The sequence below is a fragment of the Phascolarctos cinereus genome, unplaced genomic scaffold, assembly GCF_003287225.1.
Source record: "Phascolarctos cinereus isolate Bilbo 61053 unplaced genomic scaffold, phaCin_HiC Scaffold_1;HRSCAF=81, whole genome shotgun sequence".
NCBI lineage: Eukaryota > Metazoa > Chordata > Mammalia > Diprotodontia > Phascolarctidae > Phascolarctos > Phascolarctos cinereus.
The window spans coordinates 185,798,132-185,816,657 of NW_027555514.1; the positions used below are offsets into that span (position 1 = coordinate 185,798,132).

Below are 18,526 nucleotides of genomic sequence, written 5' to 3' on the forward strand. Positions count from 1 at the left end.
TCCTGGTCTCTTGTCCCCTTCCTCCCCTCTTTTCCTGTAGGGTAAGACAGATTTCCATACCCAATTGAGTGTGTATGTTATTCCCTCCTTAAGCCAAATCCTATAAGAATAAGATTCCCTCATTTCCTCTCACCTTCCCCTGTTTCCCCTCTACTGTAAGAACCTTTTCTTGTCTGTTTTGTATGAGATAACGTACCCCATTCTACCTCTCCCTTTCTCCTTCTCCTAGTGTAATCCTCTCTCACCCCTTAATTTAATTCTCCAGATATCACCCCTTCATCTTCAACTCACCCTGGGCCCTCTATCTATCTATCTATCTGTCTATCTATCCATCCATCCATACATACATACATATAATTTTTTCCCCTCCAGCTACCCTAATACTGACCAAGGTCTCATGAGTTATAAATATCATCTTTCCATGCAGGAATAAACAGTTCAGCCTTAATAAGTCTCTTATGATTTCTCTTTCCTGTTTACCTCTTCATGTTCCACTTGAGTCTTGTATTTGAAAGTCAGATTTTCTATTCAGCTCTGGTCTTTTCATCAAGAATGCTTGAAAGTCCTCTATTTCACTGAATGACCATTTTTTCCCCTGAAGGATTATACTCAGTTTTGCTGGGTAGGTGATTCTTGGTTGTAATCCTATCTCCTTTGCCCTCTGGAATATTATATTCCATGCCATCCGGTCCCTTAATGTAGAAGGTGCTAAATATTGTGTTATCCTGATTGTGTTTCCACAATACTTGAATTGTTTCTTTCTGGCAGCTTGTAATATTTTCTCCTTGACCTGGGAACTCTGGAATTTGGCTGCTGCAATATTCCTAGGAGTTTTCCTTTGAGGATCTCTTTCGGGGGAGATTGGTGGATTCTTTCAATTTCTTTTTGACCCTCTGGTTCTAAAATATCAGGGCAGTTTTCCTTGATAATTTCTTGAAAGATGATGTCTAGGCTCTTTTTTTGATCATGGCTTTCAGATAGTCCAATAATTTTTAAATTCTCTCTCCTGGATCTATTTTCCAGGTCAGTTGTTTTTCCAGTGAGATATTTCACATTGTTTTCTAATTTTTCATTCTTTTGGATTTGTTTTCTACTGTGTCATTCTCATAAAGTCACTATCTTCCAGTTGCTCTATTCTGATTTTTAGAATTTTTAAGAAAGTATTTTCTTCAGTAAGCTTTTGGACTTCCTTTTCCATTTGGCCAGTTTTGCTTTTTAGGGCATTCTTCTCCTCATTGGCTTTTTGGACCTCTTTTGCCATTTGGGTTAGGCTGTTTTTTAAGGTGTTATTTTCTTCAGTGTTTTTTTGGGTCTCCTTTAGCAAGCTGTTGACTTGTTTTTCATGATTTTCTTGCATCACTTTCATTTCTCTTCCCAGTTTTTCCTCTACTTCTCTTACTTGCTTCTCAAAATCCCTTTTGAGCTCTTCCAAGGCCTGGAATGGATTCATGTTTTTCTTGGAGGCTTTGGATGTGGGAGCTTTGATTTTGTTGTCTTCTTCTGGTTGTATGTTTTGACCTTCTTTGTCACCAAAATAAGATGATATACTCTGACTCTTTTTGTGAGGTTTACTCATGATCCCAACCCACTACTTGAGATTTAAACTCTTTGTTAAGGTAAAAGTCTGCTTCCAATGTGGAGAATGTACTGTCCCAAGCTTCTGGGGTTTGTATAGCTGTTTTCAGAGATACTTCTAGGGACGTGTAAATTTTCAGTTCTTCCAAGGTGGTATGATAAAGGGTCAAGGTGTTTACTCTTTTCCTGGCCTGTGCTGTGGTCTTTGAGTGACCGGCCACAAGCAGTCTTTTCTCTGTTGGAACTGTGAGGAGGGTTACGTCTTCACCGCCACTACAAGCTCCCCTGCACCAGTGCTCCTCCTCATGCCAGCACTGCCACTCAGAACTGTGACCCAGATCCAAGTACGGTCAATGCAAGAGATTCCTGCCTCAGCACCAGCAAAGAGATCCCTGCAGTCCCCCTCTGATCAGCCACTTGATTCCCCCACAGTCTATGTGTGTGTCTCTGTGTTTATGTGTGTGTTCCTGTACAAGTACAACTGAGTTTCTGAATAAAATCATACATATGATAAAGCACATATATGTACAGGAAATTAACAAGATTATTGACCTGGCATTAGAAGGGACCTCAAAGACTAATACAGTCTCTTCATTTTGCAAATGTGGAAGCTGAGGTCAAGGGAGGTTTAGTGACTTGGTTATGGTCATGGAGGTAGTAAGTGTTGGAGTTGAGATTTGGCTGTAGGGCCATTAACACTAGAGCCAGTGCTCTTTCCACTGCACTGTACTTCCCCCATCTATTGATGAAATACTTCTGGGAATCAGTTTGTCTCTTGTTAGATCTCCTTGTTTAGAGACTTGTTTTACGAACAATTTTGCTTTCCTCACACTTTGGCATAGGCTAGTTTAACAGAGGAACTAAGATCTCTAATCAAAACAAGCAGGTACAGGGCTTCTTTTTAGGTTCTTTCTGGAGATGTAGAGAGTGGAAGAGATGTGGGTTTGTTCTCGCCCTTTCATCTTAACCAAAGGAAAATTATAGACAATGACCTGAGAGAAGGAGCAACCAAGGACTAGAGAAGGTGGTCATTAATTCAGTGTCTTAAGGTCAAAACCATGTTTCCGTGAGTAGAAGAAGTGATTTAGAGTAAAGGGAAGTTTATTGATATTGGAGTGAGGGTTCTTGAGTTCCCAGTAGAAAGGGAGGAGGAAAAGGGAGGAGGGATTGATAAAAGTAATCTGGATAGGGAGAACAGCATGGGGAAGGGTACCAGGGGAAAGGGGCTGAATCACTCAGGTAAAGGAATAGGAGGTGAGTTTACAATGTGTAAGAAGGAGAAAGAAGCAGTTGTTAGGGTTCCTACTCTATGGCATCCTGTGATTTAATGACCAGTTATTAGTGTGGTTACCTGATGTATGTTTTGAAATGTTTGTTAAATTGAATGTGTGATCTTGACAAAAAAAGAACATTGATTGTTGCACCGTCAGTTCAGCTTTTCCCCATACTCCTTTCTGAAAGCGTAGTGCCTATCTAAGGTTCAGTTTTGTACCATGATCACTTAGGAAAAATGAGCATTGCATTGCTATGTAGAAGTCAAGACTAAGCTAAATGACCATGCCACTGATTGAAAATGTGACTTTGATGTGACACCCATCCCACTACTATGCACAAGTATTGTATTGGTTTTAATGTTGTCCTGGTGTCTTTTATTCTTGACATCAAAATCATCCATGAACTTTCCCTTGTGATACAGAAAAACAACAGTAAAGCAAAACCAGCCACTGAATTCTGATGACATATGTGACATTCTGCTCTTTCAGTCCTTCATCTTTACCCAGAGGCAGGAAATATGTGTCATCATCTGTTCTTAGGGCCCAAGGTTGGTCATTGCAATTGATCTGATTTCAGGTGCTCTTTTTTTTGGGGGGGGGGGTGGAAGGCAACCAGGGTTAAGTGACTTTTCCAGGATCACACAGCTAGTAAGTATCAAGTGTCTGAGGTCAGATTTGAACTCATCATCTGCCTTTTCAGTGAGGTTTTCATTTATGGTATTGCAGTCATTATATATATTGATCTCACTTAAATCTGCATCATTCCACATAAGTCTCTGAATTTTTCTCTGAATTCCCCATGTTTGTCATTTCTTAGAATGTAATATTCCGTCATTCATTTATCACAGTCAATGGCCACCTGCTTTTTTTATATTTTTTGGTTCCACAAAAAGGGATGGCAAAAAATATTTGCTCACAAGCATTTTCTACATGCTCTTAATTATGCTCACACCCACGTCTGCCTTCCCCCAAGTGTTCTCTTTTCCTGTGTGTGTGTAGACTACTGAGGATCAGAATTAGGAGTCAAATATTTATATAGGACCCAGGGCCTGTAGCTTCTCTGGCTAGTTATACACGTGAGGATTGTTTGCCTCTTCCTGGCCCTAGAACCAACCCATTCCCTATATACCCAATACAACTGACTCAGATAATCAACATATAAGTATCCTTTTCCTTTTACTGAGTGTTATATTTCTACCCAATATCCACTAAACAGATCCATACTCTGTTCTTTGTTCTCCTTATACTCTATTCTACCTTCATTCATTCAGGGAGTTGTTCCACACAACCTCACAACACACCAACGTTCCATAAATTTAATCACTGGTATCGAGGGTCTGTCTTTTCTAAACTTTGGTGAGGGAAAAAGGGGATAAGCATTTACTTATAAAACACATTTGGTAGAGTGTTTTTTTCCCTCTGTTTTAAAGAATAATTTGTCTTATATGTAGATATTTTTCACCTCTAAGTAAATCTGACTTGGGAGTTTTTTTCTTTGGCAGTTCTTTTATGGCTAGTTCAGTTTCATTTTCTTTTGTTTCATTACCTTCATGCATTTTTAAAAATTTTTAATATTTTATTTTTCCCAATTATGTGTAAAAAAATTTTTTAACCATCTTTTTTACTGTTTACTTCCAAATTCTTTCCTGCCCCACATTCTACCAAACTTCTCTTATAAGTAAATACCTAAGCTAGGAAAAGATAAAGCAAAGGAATAGCTATAAAGCAATATCACTAATTCTGATTCAAAATTTTTAAAGAAAGTCTTGGTAAAAGAAATTAAAATCATGAAGAGCACTGACTCTCTGTTAAGGTTAATTGCTGGAAGACATAGCATTTGTTTCTTCCCCTTCTTAGGCTCCACTCACCACCCCCACCCCCACCCCCAGGTTTAGAAAAGACAGGCCTTTGATACCAGTGATCCCCAAAAGGCAAGCAATTTGATAAAGGTAGTAATGCAAAGCATATTTCTATATTAATCATGTTAATACTGAAAAAAAAAGAAGAGAAAAGAAGAAAAATTTAAAAAGCGAAATATCTATATGCTTAGATCTGCAGTCAGATTCCCTCAGTTCTTTCTCGGGAAGTGTACTATGGTGTCATTGTACGATATTGCTGTTACTGTGTACAATGTTTTCCTGGTTCTGTTCACTTCACTTTGCATCAGTTTATGTAAGTCTTTCCAGGTTTTTCTGAAATCGGCTTGCTCATCATTTCTTATAGCATAATACTATTCCATCACAATCATATATCACAACTTATTCAGCCATTCCCCAATTAGTGGGCATCCCCTGAATTTCAGTTCTTTGATCTTTGTGGGGTCAAAAGGGTATATACAGCTTTATGGTCCTTTGGACATAGTTCTAAATTACTATTTAGGATAGTTGAATCAGCTCACTGCTCCACCAACAGTGTATTAGTATCCAGTTTTCCCCACATTCCTTCTGTTTGTCGTTTTCCTTTTCTGTCGTATTAGCCAATCTAATAGGTGTGAGATGTTACCTCAGAGTTGTATTTCTCTAATCAATAGTGATTTAGAGCATTTTTTTCATATGACTGTAAGTAGCTTTAATTTCTTCATTTGAAAATGATGTATTCATATCCTTTTATCATTTTATTAATTGGGGAATGACTCATTCTTATAAGTTTTACTTACTTCTCTATAAATTGGAGAGATGAGGCCTTTATCAGAGGTGCTTCTTGTAAAAAATATTCCCAATTTTCTACCTTCCTTCTAATCTAAATGGTTTTGTTTGTGCAAAAACTTTTTAATTTAATATAATCAAAATTATCCATTTTACATTTTATAATGTTCTCTATCTCTTGTTTGATACTAAATCCTTCTCTTTTCCATAAATCTTACAGACAGACTATTCCATGCTCCCCTAATTTGCTTATGGTGTCACCCTTTATATCTAAATCCTGTACCTATTTTGACCTTTTCTTAGTATGCGTTTTGAAATGTTGGTCTAATTTCTAATTAAATCACCTAATTTCTGTCAAACTACTTTACAGTTTTCCCAGGAGTTTTTTCCAAATAGTAAATTCTTGTCCCAAAAGTCTGGGTCTTTGCATTTATCAAACACAAGATTAGTATGGTTGTCTCCTACTGTGTGTGTTGTGTATGTTATTTATTCTACTAATCCATTACTTTTTTTTCCCGTAGCCAGTACCAGCTTGTTTTGATGATTACCACTTTAAAATACAGTTTGAGAGCTGGTGCAGCTGGCCACCTTCCTTCACATTTTTTTCATCAATTCCCTTGATATTCTTGACCTTTTCTCTTCCATATGGATTTTGTTATTACTTTTTCTTGCTCTAAAAAATACTTTTTTGGTGGTTTAATTGGTATGACACTGAATATGCAAATTAATTTAGGTAGAATTGTCACTTTGGGGGGGGGGGCTTAGGCAATGAGGTTAAATGACTTGCCCAGGGTCACACAGCTAGTAAGTATCAAGTGTCTGAGGCCGTATTTGAACTCAGGTCCTCCTGACTCTAGGGCCAGTACTCTATCCTCTGAGCTGCCTGGCTATCCCCAATTGTTGCTTTTCTTATATTGGCTCTGCCTACCCGAGAGCAATTAATATTTTTCCAGTTGTTTAGATCTGATTTTATTTGTGTGAAAAGTGTTTTGTAATTATGTTTATATAGTTCCTCTTTTTGTCTTGGTGAGTGGACAGACTCCTAAGTACTGTATATTGTCTACAGTTATTTTAAATGGAATTTCTTTTTGTATCTCTTGCTGATGGATTTTATTGATAATATATTGAAATGTTGATGACTTATAGAGGCTTATTTTATATCCTCTGACTCTGCTAAAGTTGTTAATTATTTCATCTAGTTTAGTTGATTCTCTGGGCTTCTCCAAGTGTACCCTCATAGCATCTACAATGATTGTTTTGTTTTCTCATTGTGTATTTTTATTCCTTCTATTTCCTTTTCTTGTCTTATTGCTATAGCTAATATTTATAGTACAATATTGAATAATAGTGGTGAAAATGGATATCCTTGCATTACCCCTATCTTATTGGATAGACTTCTAGCTCATTCCCATTACAGACAATACTTGCTGTTCATTTTAGATAAAGACTACTTATCATTTTAAGGAAAGCTCCATTTATTCCTATATTTTCTAGATTTTTAATAGGAATTAATGTTGTATTTTGACAAAAGTTTTTTCTGCGTCTATTGAGATAATCATATGATTTTTGTTGGTTTTGTTATTGATATGGTCAATTATGCTGATAGTTTTCCTAATATTGAACCAGCCCTACATTCCTACAATAAATCCCACCTAGTCACAGTGTATGATCATCGTGCTCTATTGCTGTGCTTTATTTAAATAATATTTTATTTTAAATTTTTGCATCAGTATGCATATTAAGGAAATCCGTCTATAGTTTTCTTTCTTTTTTCACTTTTCCTGATTTAGGTATCAGCGCCATATTTGTGTCATAAAAGGAATTTTGATAAGACTCCACCTCTTTTCCCAAATAGTTTGTATAGTATTTCATCTAATCCCTTCATTTTATTGTTTTTGTTTTTGTTTGTTTGTTTTTAGGCAATTGGGGTTAAGTGACTTGGCCAGGGTCACACAGCTAGTAAGTTTGAAGTGTTTGGTCTAAGGCTGGATTTGAACTCAAGACCTCCTGACTTCAGAGCCAGTGCTCTATACACTGCTCCACCTAGCTGCCCCATAGTTTGTATAGTATTGAGATTAAGTGTTCTTTAAATGTTTGGCATAATTCACTTGTGAATGCATCGGGTCCTAGAGATTTTTTCTTAGGGACCTCACTAATAGCTTGTTCAATTTCTTTTCTAAAAGAGGATTATTTATGTATTCTTCCTCTTCTGTTAATCTGGCTAACTTATATATTTGTAAATATTCATTCATTTCACTTAGGTTGTCTGATTTGTTGGTAGATAGTTTTGCAAAATTGTTCCTAATGATTGCCTTAGTTTCCTTTTCATTGGTGGTGAGTTCACTCTTTTCATTTTTGATACTGGCAATTTGGGTTTTTTTCTTTTTTAAGCAAATTAACCCGTGGCTTATGTATTTTATTGGGGGGGTTTTTTGTCCTCATAAAACCAGCTCCTGATTTTATTTATTAGTTCAACAGTTTTCTTATTTTCAATTTTATTAATCTCTCCTTTAATTTTCAAGATTTTCAATTTGGTGTTTGATTGGGGATTTTTAATTTGTTCTCTTTCTAATGTTTTTAGTTGCATGACCAATTCATTGATCTGTTTTTTCTCCGTTTTAGTGATGTGAGCATTTAGAGATATAAATTTTCACTTAAGTACCACTTTGGCGGCATTCTGTAAATTTTGGTTTGTTGTCATTCTCTTTAATGAAATTATTGACTGTTTCTATGATTTGTTCTTTGACCCACTCATTTTTTAGGATTAGCTTACTTTCCAATTAATTTTCAATTATGCATTCACAGCCCTTTATTAAATGTCATTTTTATTGCATTATGATCTGAATAGGATGCATTTAATAGTTCTGCTTTTTTGCATTTGCTTGTGAGGTTCTTATGTCTCAATACATGGTCAGCTTTTGTGTAGCTGCCATGTACCATTAAGAAGAAGGTGTAATCAAAAAAATCATAATAAAAAAAGAAGAAGAAGAAGGTATAATCCTTTTTGTTTTCATTCAGTTTTCTCCAAAGGTCTATCATATCTAATTTTTCTAAAACTCTGTTCATCTCCTTAACTTCTTTCTTACTCATTTTTTGGTTAGATTTATCTAGTTTTGAGAGGGGAAAGTTGAAGTCCCCCACTAGTATAGTGTGCTGGACTGCATTCCTTTCTTATCCCAGTGAGACAGACTTTTCTTGTCAATCTTCCAAGTTGTCTTGAGCTTCACATTCATCCTTTTGTTGATTTCGCTATTCTAGAGTTCATTTTAAGGCATTATTTTTAAGTTGTTTGGAGGGGAATTTGAGAAAGGTGAGGTGAGTTTCTGCCCTTACTTCACTATCTTGGCTCCACCTCCTCAGTTTCATTTTCTAAAATTGGATTAAGATCTTTGCTTCATGTTCTGGCAATTTGGATCTCTTTATAATAAAAAATAACAGGAGATTTTATGGTTTTATATGTATGTACATATGTATAATAATTTGTAGCATAATTATTTTCAGGGTTTTTTGGTTGGATTTAGCTTGTGCTGTCTTTTTTTTAGGTTCTTGTTCCTATATGAAACTTTTAATATTCCAAAAGTCTTAGTGCAGTGGTAATCTGTAATTGCATAAAACTGCCCTACCCTCACTTCCTTCCACTGAAAACTCTCCATGTCATGTGCTTCCTTTTAAACTTTCATATCTTAAAACTGTACTGAGACTTTTGGGAAACCCTGTATTTGAATGATTATATATTCCATGGAAGTTATAATAATTTATCACTAAAAACTGTCTTAAGTCTGTTATTGCTCCTGTCTGCCTCAGCTTTTGCTTAGAGGCCTTTAATGTGTATTTCTCTCTTTCTGCTAGAACTACATGATGCGCAATGCAGTTCTTGCAGCTATGACAGAAATGGTGCTGCAGGTGCTGAATGGGGATCAGCTGGAAGAGGCAGCCCGGAGCACTCGGGATCAGTTCTTGGACACCTTGCAGGCCCACTGTCATGATGTTAACTCTTTTGTGCGAAGCCGTGTGTTGCAACTTTTTACTCGCATAGTCCAGCAGAAGGTGAGGCCCCCGTATCAAGCAGGGCCCCTGGCCCTCTAGACAGCATCTGATTATTAAGGTTGAAGGAAGTGTTCAGAACGTAAAGCTTCTTCCTCTACTCCAGAGGAGAGTTAAGAAGTTTTTTCCGTGTGTTCCTATTAAGTTAGGCCTTTACTACTACTTAGTTAGTAATAAAGGTCATCCTGTACAAAGTTTTGAGATTCTTAACCCTTATGTCAAAGCAACTCTTAAGGCCATTAGTGACCTTCTTGATCAAGCAAGAACAACACTTCGCTTAGCTCTCTTATATTCATTTCTTGATACTCCTAAAAAGAAGTGACCCAGTCAGGTCAGAAATATCAAGTATTAGGGGCAGCTAGGTGGCACAGTGGATAAGGCTCCAGCCTTGGAGTCAGGAGGACCTGAGTTCAAATCTGGCCTCAGACACATGACACTTACTAGCTGTGTGACCCTGGGCAAGTCACTTAACCCCAACTGCCTCACCCAAAAAAGGGCAAATAAATAAATACTATGTGGCCCTTTCTGTAAAAAAAAAAAAGAAAAGAAAAGAAATATCAAGTATTCTGTGGCTTAGATGGTTACTGTGTTTTATGAGTTGACACTTACCTTGTTCTCCATGTAGGCTCTTCCATTGACACGCTTCCAGGCAGTGGTAACCCTTGCAGTGGGGCGTCTGGCTGACAAATCAGTGTTAGTGAGTAAAAATGCTATCCAGCTGCTGGCCGCCTTCTTGGCCAACAACCCCTATTCGTGTAAGGTAAGCAGCCTCTCTGCCCAGGAGAAAAAGATTATAAAGATGAGAGTTGGGATTAGATGCCCTTAGGAACTCCTGATATCCATTCTGTTTCCATAGCTAAGTGATGCTGACCTGTCCACACCACTTCAGAAGGAGGCTCAGAAGTTACAGGAAATGAGAGCCAAGTGGCGAGCTACAGCACCCTGTGAGTTCTAACCCAGATAACCCTTTTATTGCACCAGCACAAACACAGGTTGGAAGTCAGATTAAGTAAGTCTCCTTCCTTAGGTGTGGTGCCAGACCTTGAGGAGGAGTGGGAAGCCATGTTGCCAGAGCTTCAGTCCACCTTGCAGCAACTCCTGAAGCTGCCAGAAAGAGATAGAAAGGAAGGAGAAAACCTTGGTGATGCACAAACAGCTGAAGAGGTGGCAAAGTGCATCCAAAAGCTTCTTGTCAAGGCCAGTTATAAGTGAGTAGGGGAGGATAACATCTGCCATTGACTTGTTTAGGATTATAGTTTCAACTTTGATGAAGTTTGAACAGAAACTGAAGTTAGAGTATGATTCTTGAACAGAAACTGAAGTTAGAGTATGATTCTAGTGCTTCCATCATGGCCAAGTGACCTGAATCTTTAAGGTTACATGCAGGGGGCAGCTGCGTGGCACAATGGCTAGAGTACCGGTCCGAGAGTCAGGAGGACCTGAGTTCACATCCGATCTCAGACACTTGACATTTCCTAGCTGTGTGACCCTGGGCAAGTCACTTAAATTGCCTCATCAAAAAAAAAAAGCAAACAAAAAATAAAAGATATGTGCTTATTGCCTTTGATAAACATAGTTTTGTCTGAGATTGAGATAAGTATACCTTTTTTTCCTTTTCTCTTTAAAAATGGTTAAAATAAATTCAAATGACTTAAATTTAAAGATAATTAGATGAAAAAAGTCTTTAAGTACCAAATAGTTTGGTACCTTCTGACTATTATTTTACTGATATCTTTACTTGACTTTGCTGTCCCCTCCAACTTTTGTCCCCTCTTTCTCTTTCCTCTCTTTCTCTGCCAAACAAAGAAAACATGGTCTATACTTGTCTTCATCATCCACATTTAACCCGTTGCTGCCTGGCGTCTCCATTATTTGACTAAAATAGTTCTTTACTAGGTGACATCTTATTACTAAATCCATTGGAGTTTTCCTCATACTCCTTGAACTTTATGTAAACCCTTTTGACCATTTCTTTCTCTATTTTGACATCCTCTCTCCTCTTGGTTTCCGTGACACAGCACTCTTGTGTTGATTCTACCTCTCTGATAACTCCCTTTCTGTCTCTTTGTTGTATATATCTTCTTGTCCCTTAAGTTTTTGTCCTGGACCTTCATTTTGTGATCTCATACATTCCATTGGCTTCAGTTATGAATTTGCCACAGATGGATCCCAAATTTCTCTTTCCATCCTACTAACTTTTCCCTAGAACTCCATTCTCATATCTCCCAACTGCTGGAATTATAAACTTAGATGTCCTGCCAGCATCTCAAATTTGATACCCCAAACTGAACTCCTTATTCCCACAAAAAAAAACCCTATCTTTCCCTCAACTCATTTCATAATACCATCTTTCCAGTTACTCAAGCTCAAAATCTGAGAATATCTTTGACTTCTTCCTTTCCCTCAACCCTCATATCTACTTTATAGCCAGGTTCTCTTACTTTTACCTTGGCAGTATTGCATCTTCCTCCTCTTTTCCTCTCCCATGAGAGTCATTTTATGTTTGGTCCTTGTTACCTCTTGCCTAGAGTCATGTAATAGCTTTTTTTAGTGGTCTTCTTTACTTTGGGCTATGCATGCTCCAAACCTCTGTTTGGTCCTGCCCAGGAAATTTTCGTGTATCATTTTGATCACATCATTCTATTAAAATGCCTTTAGTTGCTCCCTAGCAAGTAAAATAGAGTCTCTTGATACTGGCTTTCAAACTATCCATGCCCCTAACCTAGCTATCTTTACAGTATTTATCTAATAACTTCCTCACCTTAATATTCTAGCCAAGTGGCTCTTCATTCATAATAGCTGTCCTGCCCCTGTACCTTTTTTTCCCCACTATTTCCCATATCTGGAATGGATTCTTCTTTCTCTGTCCCACCCCAGCCTCCACTCACTGCAATCTCTCCATGTCATGTGCTTCCTGCTCAGTGAATGCCCTGTCCCAGTTCTCCCAGCTGAAAGTGACTTCTGTCTCTTCAAATCTCATAGCACTTTGCCTGGACCACTCCTTTGAACTTATCCCACACTCTAAGTGCTCTTCCACTACATTGTTTTGTACTTTTATTTATTATCTTTCTCATTCCCCAAAGTGACTCATCTAACTTTTTTTTCTCTTATAGACTTGAACCTAGATTTTTATTACCTATACTTACAAAAGACAATTTAGCCTAGAGTTGGGGAACCTGAGGCCTCAAGGCCTCTAGGTCTTCAGGTGTGGCCCTTTGACTGAATACTTCACAGAACAAATCCCCTTAACAGAAGGATTTGTTCCATAAACCTTGGATTCAGTCAAAAGGCCCCATCCAAGGACCTAGAAGGCCATATGTGGCGTTGAGGCTGCAGGTTCCCCACCCCTGATTTAGCCTCTTACTTCAGTGAGAAGATTGAGACCATCCTCAGGTCTTTTCCTCCCTTTCCCCAAACTTCTCTGCTTTGGTAGTCCCTAGTCTGCTTCTTTTTGATTATAGCAGTTTCTCTACATCTCACTTAGGCTAATCCATCTACCCATGAACTCATTCCTTGCCACAGCTGTCACCGCTGCTCTTTTTCTTCCTAATCAGAATAAGTATTTTTTCGTTTCCTTCTCCGTTCAATACTGTGTATTAGGCACCGGGGAAACAGACTCAAAAATTAAACAGCTTCTGCCCTCGTGCTGCTTGCTTTCCCTTGGAGAGACACCCACGTATGCAGAAAAATGCCATGGCCAAAGGAGTGGTGTCAGGGAGTGTTTCACTACAAACTAGGTGGAATGTGAACTGAGCCCAGTGGGGAATAAAAGATCTTTGGAAGGAAAGAAGGATTGTATCCTAGCCATAAGGAATAGTTCTGTGCCATGCAGATGGAGGTAGAATGTCCTGTTTAGGGAACATCATAAAAGTTCAGTTGGGCTTAAACATGGAGTGTGTTAAGGGAAGTAATGTGATCTGTCATCTCATTAATGCAAGAGTGCTCTCAGATGATGCAGACTGTAATCCATGTATGCCTACCCATCCTCTATGCCTCTTCTATATATTTTCCCAAAAAATTTGCCTCAGGGTGTCTGTCCACCCATTTTCTGGAGGTCTTGCTTGCTTTCAACATCCAGAGGTTACCTACCTGAGGAGTGCTCTGGCCTTCTACCCGTTATCCCTCACTTGCCATGTAATAGCTCATCCACTCTTCTTGTCCTACACTTCCTCGATGATGTCCTTTACTTCTGTTCTGAGTTTGTTTTTAGTTATTTTTACACGCACTTGTCCCTCTCCATTGACTTCTTTGTAATACTCATCATTAGCTCCTCAGAGGCAATGGTGTTCCACGTCTCACTGCCATATAGGCACACTTTTAGCATTAAAAATGGGCATTTGCTTTCATGGGAAGCTTTAAATCAGTAAAAGAGTTTTAGAGTCTCCCAAAAGCAATACAGACTACTCTTGTCCTTCTCTTCAACTTTGGGCCCAGATAACTGTCCTTCTGTAATGTCTGTTGAACAGATTTTATCTTGACTATGTCTGTTTAAATGCATATTGAAATCTAAACAATAAACCTTCTTCATCTGCTTCATCTTTCCTGTGTGGATGGACAAGCCAAACTCCTATGAATGATTACAGTTTTCTTCCAGGAAGCTCTGCAGTGTCTTGGGGCTTAATGCCATCAGCAGACAGGAGCGTCTGAGGGACCTCACCATCCAGAGGGATCCTCCTTTACTTGGACTTTGGTCTGGAATTCTTCCATCACAGTGGCAAAACCATTTACGAGCATATTTTCCCTTATTTTGTGCCTTGTCTGATTATTATCAGTTCATTGAACAGGCAATTCTAAGGAGTCTTGAGTCATATTGATTGATGTGTGAATGAGAATACCTTGCTGTAAAAGTCAGTGAGGTAGTGTTTTGTTCTACTGAATCAAATGTGAGATAAAAGTGGAAAAAGATTATAATGGTCCTTCAATGACAGTCAAGAGGTTTGTTTTGTTTCCTAGGAGCAGCAGAGAACCACTAAACATTTTTGAGCAAAGGAATGACATAGTGAGATCTGTGCCTTAGAAAGACGATTTTGGTAGCTATGTAGAGGATGGATTAAAGCAGAGGGAGATGGGAGGCAGCAAGACCAATTCAGAGGCTCTGCAGTAAGACCATATGAGAAGTAATGAGGTTCTGAACTAGATTGGTGGACATCTAGTGAAAAGAAAAGGATGGATGAACAGGATTGTGGAGGTGATATTTATAAGATTTAGCAACGGATTGAATATGGGCACTAAGTGAAGGAAAAGTGACAAGTAACTCAGGAGTTGTGAATTTGGGAGGAGAGGTAGGTTTAGTGAGGGAAGAGAAGTTCTGATTGGGATATGTTGGGTTTGAGATGCTGATGTAACCCTGGTTTTGATATCCAAAAGGCAGTTGGTGATTAGAGATCAAAGGTTGTGAGAATTTAGAGATTATAGCTGGGCATATAGCTGTAGGAGTCATCTGAATGATCCACAGACAGTCTGGCAGGATGCCATGCTTTTTTTTAGGAGACTGATAACATAAGAGCAAAATCAATTGAAAAGTAGCAGTAAAGGGGCAGCTAGGTGGCACAGTGGATAGAGCACCGGTCCTGGAGTCAGGAGGACCTGAATTCAAATCCAGCCTCAGACCAAACACTTGACACTTACTAGCTGTGTGACCCTGGGCAAGTCATTTAAGCCTACTGCCTAGCCAAAAAAAAAAAAAAAAAGAAAGAAAGAAAAGTAGCAGTAAGGCAGGAATAGTACCAAAAAGAAGATATTGTCATGAAAGCCAAGGAAAGAGAGTATGCAGTAGGAAGGTGGGAGTAGTCAGCATATCAAAATCTGCAGAGAGTGATCAGGAAGATTTCAGCTGAGAAAAGGCCATGGGATTTATGTTATGAGATCACTGATGACCTTAGAGAGCAGTTTCTATTGAAGATAGGATTTGGAAGCTATGTTTTAAGAGGTTGAAAAGGGTGGGTATGGTAAAAGGTCGAAGCTTCAAGGGTAGATGAATTTTTTTTTTAAAGATGGATCTTTCTTGCTGTGAAAGGAGGGATAGCCATACAGGACAGTAGTTTGACAGAATGAATGGTAGGGTCAAGTGATGGTTCTGTTTTGTTTTAAAATGAGTAGACGACTGTGAACATGTTTATAAGCCTCTGGGAAGGACGGAAGGGAGCTACTGATGGAGCAAATTCCAAGAATAGATGAAGGGCATTCTTAGAGAAGTTGCTTCAACAAAGAGAAGGGCTACTTCAAACATTGGAGCAAAGGAGAGCATTAATGAACATATGCAAGGATTTAGAGATCTGGAAGTAGGAGAGATGAGGAAAATGATAAATAGTTTCTTTTCTCCATACAGAAGGAGGCAAGGGGGCAGCTAGGTGGCACAGTGGATAGAGCGCTGGCCTTGGAGTCAGGAGGACCCAAGTTCAAATCCGGCCTCAGACACTTGGCACTAGCTGTGTGACTCTGGGCAAGTCACTTAACCCCGATTGCTTCACCAAAAAGCAAAAAAAAAAAAAAGAGGAGGAGGAGGCAAGGCAAGCTGAAGGGGGAAGATAGGGAGGGATAGCTTAGGGAAAGGTTTGAGGAGAGAGGAGGTTTGGAACAATTGTAGGACATGTAAGAGTTGATTAGACAAGAATAATAAAATCACCATATGTTTTGCATGACTACAAATGTATAATCTCTATTGAACTGCTTGCCTTCTCAAAGAGGAGGGGTAGGGAGGGAGCAGGGGAGAGAATTTGGAACTCAGTTTTAGAAATGAATATTTAAAATTTTTTTACATGTAACTGGGTCAAAATTAATTAATTAAATTTTTTTTAAATGGGGTAGCTAGGTGGCGCAGTGGATAGAGCACTGGCCCTGAAGTCAGGAGGACCTGAGTTCAAATCCGGCCTCAGACCAAACACTTGATACGTACTAGCTGTGTGACCCTGGGCAAGTCACTTAACCCCAATTGCCTTAAAAAAAATTTTTTTTTAATAAGATTGCCATGCATCATTCAAGGCCCAACTAAGATTACCTAACATGAATTTGTAGTGAAATCAATCAAAATGACTCTGTGTTCAGCACTGTACATGAGGAGTAGAGAAGGAATCAGTAAGTTTGAGGTGTGACAGGGCTTGAAGATCAGTAAGATGAAGGGATAGGAGAGTCAGGAGTAGGCTGTGCTGTTTGTAAAGAGAGAAAAGTAAAGCGAGACTGTGAAAAGAAGATGTTTGTGAAATTTTCAGTTTCCACAGAAGTTAATGTAAAAACAGGATACTGTGAATTAGTATATCCTGATTAGCACGTACTCTTTAACTGCAAGTATTGACAGATAACTAACAGCTGTTCTTGTATCTGCACATGCTTAATTAGCTTATCTGACACACTTTAAAGTATTAACTTATCTGATACACTTTAAGGTATTAGAGCTTGCTTTGGCTTCTGTATCCATGTGTGCCCTTTGGGAGCAGCACACCTGCTTCTTGCAAGAAACGAAATAAATGCCTTCCTCTGTTCACTCTGTCTTTGAGTCAAGTCTATCATAGACCGTCGGTTATGGATTAGGAAAAAATAAATGGAAGGGATGGAGTGCCTGGAGGTTGCAAAGGTCATCAGTGATCTCATAACAGAAATCCTATAGCCTTTTCTCAGTTGTCATCCTCTTAATCTCTCTCTGCAGATTTTGATACTGCTGACTACTCTCTCCTTCCTACTGGATATTCTGTTTCCTTAGTTTTCATAACAGTATTCTCTTTTGGGTGCTATTCCTGTCTTACTGCTACTTTTCAATTGGCTTTATTATTATACTATCAGTCTCTTAGCATAAGCATGGTATCCTGCAAGAGTCTGTCTTTGGATCACAAAGATTATTATGAGGATGAGGAATCATAGAACCTCAGTTTTAGAGCTGTAGTTGACCTGGAGGGTCATCTAGTTTGACTCTCTTATTTTTATTTTATATCTAACAAAAAAATAAATAAACTGATCATTTTCTTATACAGATTACAGCATAAAATCAGGGTTCATAAAACCATGAGTCTTTTAGATATACAATTTCCTTTTCCTTTTAAGTATATAAAAAGTTGAATATCTAACTTTTAAAGCTGTCCTCATATGTTCCCTTCTGAGTGCTTCACTGACTTTTTTCCCCATTTGACAGTGCTATTAATAGTCTACTTCTTCCCCCAGAATTTGGGGGGAAAGGGGAGAAAACAAAATCCTAGTAAAATATACATCATCAAACAAAATAAATCCCAACTTTAAGCATGTCCCAAAATGCAGATCTCATTCTGTTCCTTGAAATCATTACTTCTCTGTCAGGAGGCAGGCACATTTTTCGTCGTCAGTCCTCTGGAGTCATGGATTATTGTTTCTTTGATCAAATTTCTTCTTTCAAAATTGTTTTTCTTTACAATGTTTTTGGTTCTGCACTTCACTCTGTAATAGTTCATACAGGTCTGCCTAGGTTTCCTTGAAACCATCCCTTGACCATTTCTTAAGGCTTAATGATCATTACATTCATACAAGTTGTCCAGTACTCTGTATGTATTGAATTGTTCAGCTGTTCCCCAGTTGATGGGCACCCCTGAGTTTTTAGGTTTTTTGCAACGACAAATAAAGTTGCTGTATTTTTGTACATGTGGTCTTCTCCTTCATTAATCTACTTGGGATAGAGAAGTATTAGTGACAGATAATTTCCTGAAATGAGGGACATAGAAAAGGACACTGAAGCCCAAACAAGTTAAGTGATCACCCTGGCTTCCTTCAAGATTCAGTTAGTCTTACATTCTGAAAGAGGCCGTTTCAGTTCCCCTGAGTTGCTACATTCCGCTCTCAGATTACATTCTAATGATTCTGGCTATATCTTGTATGTACCTAATTATTTACATTTTGTTTCCCCCATTAGAATATCTACTCCTTGAGGGCAGAATCTGTTTTTGCCTTTCTTTACATCCCTAGTGCTTGGCATAGTACCTGGCACATAGTAGGCATTTCATAAAGGTTTGTTGACTGGCTCTGCAAAGA

At 38.4% G+C, this 18,526-nt stretch overlaps 1 protein-coding gene across 5 annotated transcripts in view; it reads left to right on the forward strand.

Annotated features, from left to right (window-relative positions):
* The window catches only part of NCAPD2 (non-SMC condensin I complex subunit D2), a 45,885-nt gene that overhangs the window by 10,710 nt on the left and 16,649 nt on the right, over window positions 1–18,526 (forward strand). For all 5 annotated transcript variants that reach the window (XM_020994233.2, XM_020994232.2, XM_020994236.2 and 2 more), the window contains exons 10-13: window positions 9,344–9,541; window positions 10,164–10,298; window positions 10,395–10,482; window positions 10,566–10,746. In XM_020994233.2, coding sequence (XP_020849892.1) covers window positions 9,344–9,541; window positions 10,164–10,298; window positions 10,395–10,482; window positions 10,566–10,746 — 602 coding nt within the window. The remainder of the gene's footprint in view (window positions 1–9,343; window positions 9,542–10,163; window positions 10,299–10,394; window positions 10,483–10,565; window positions 10,747–18,526) is intronic.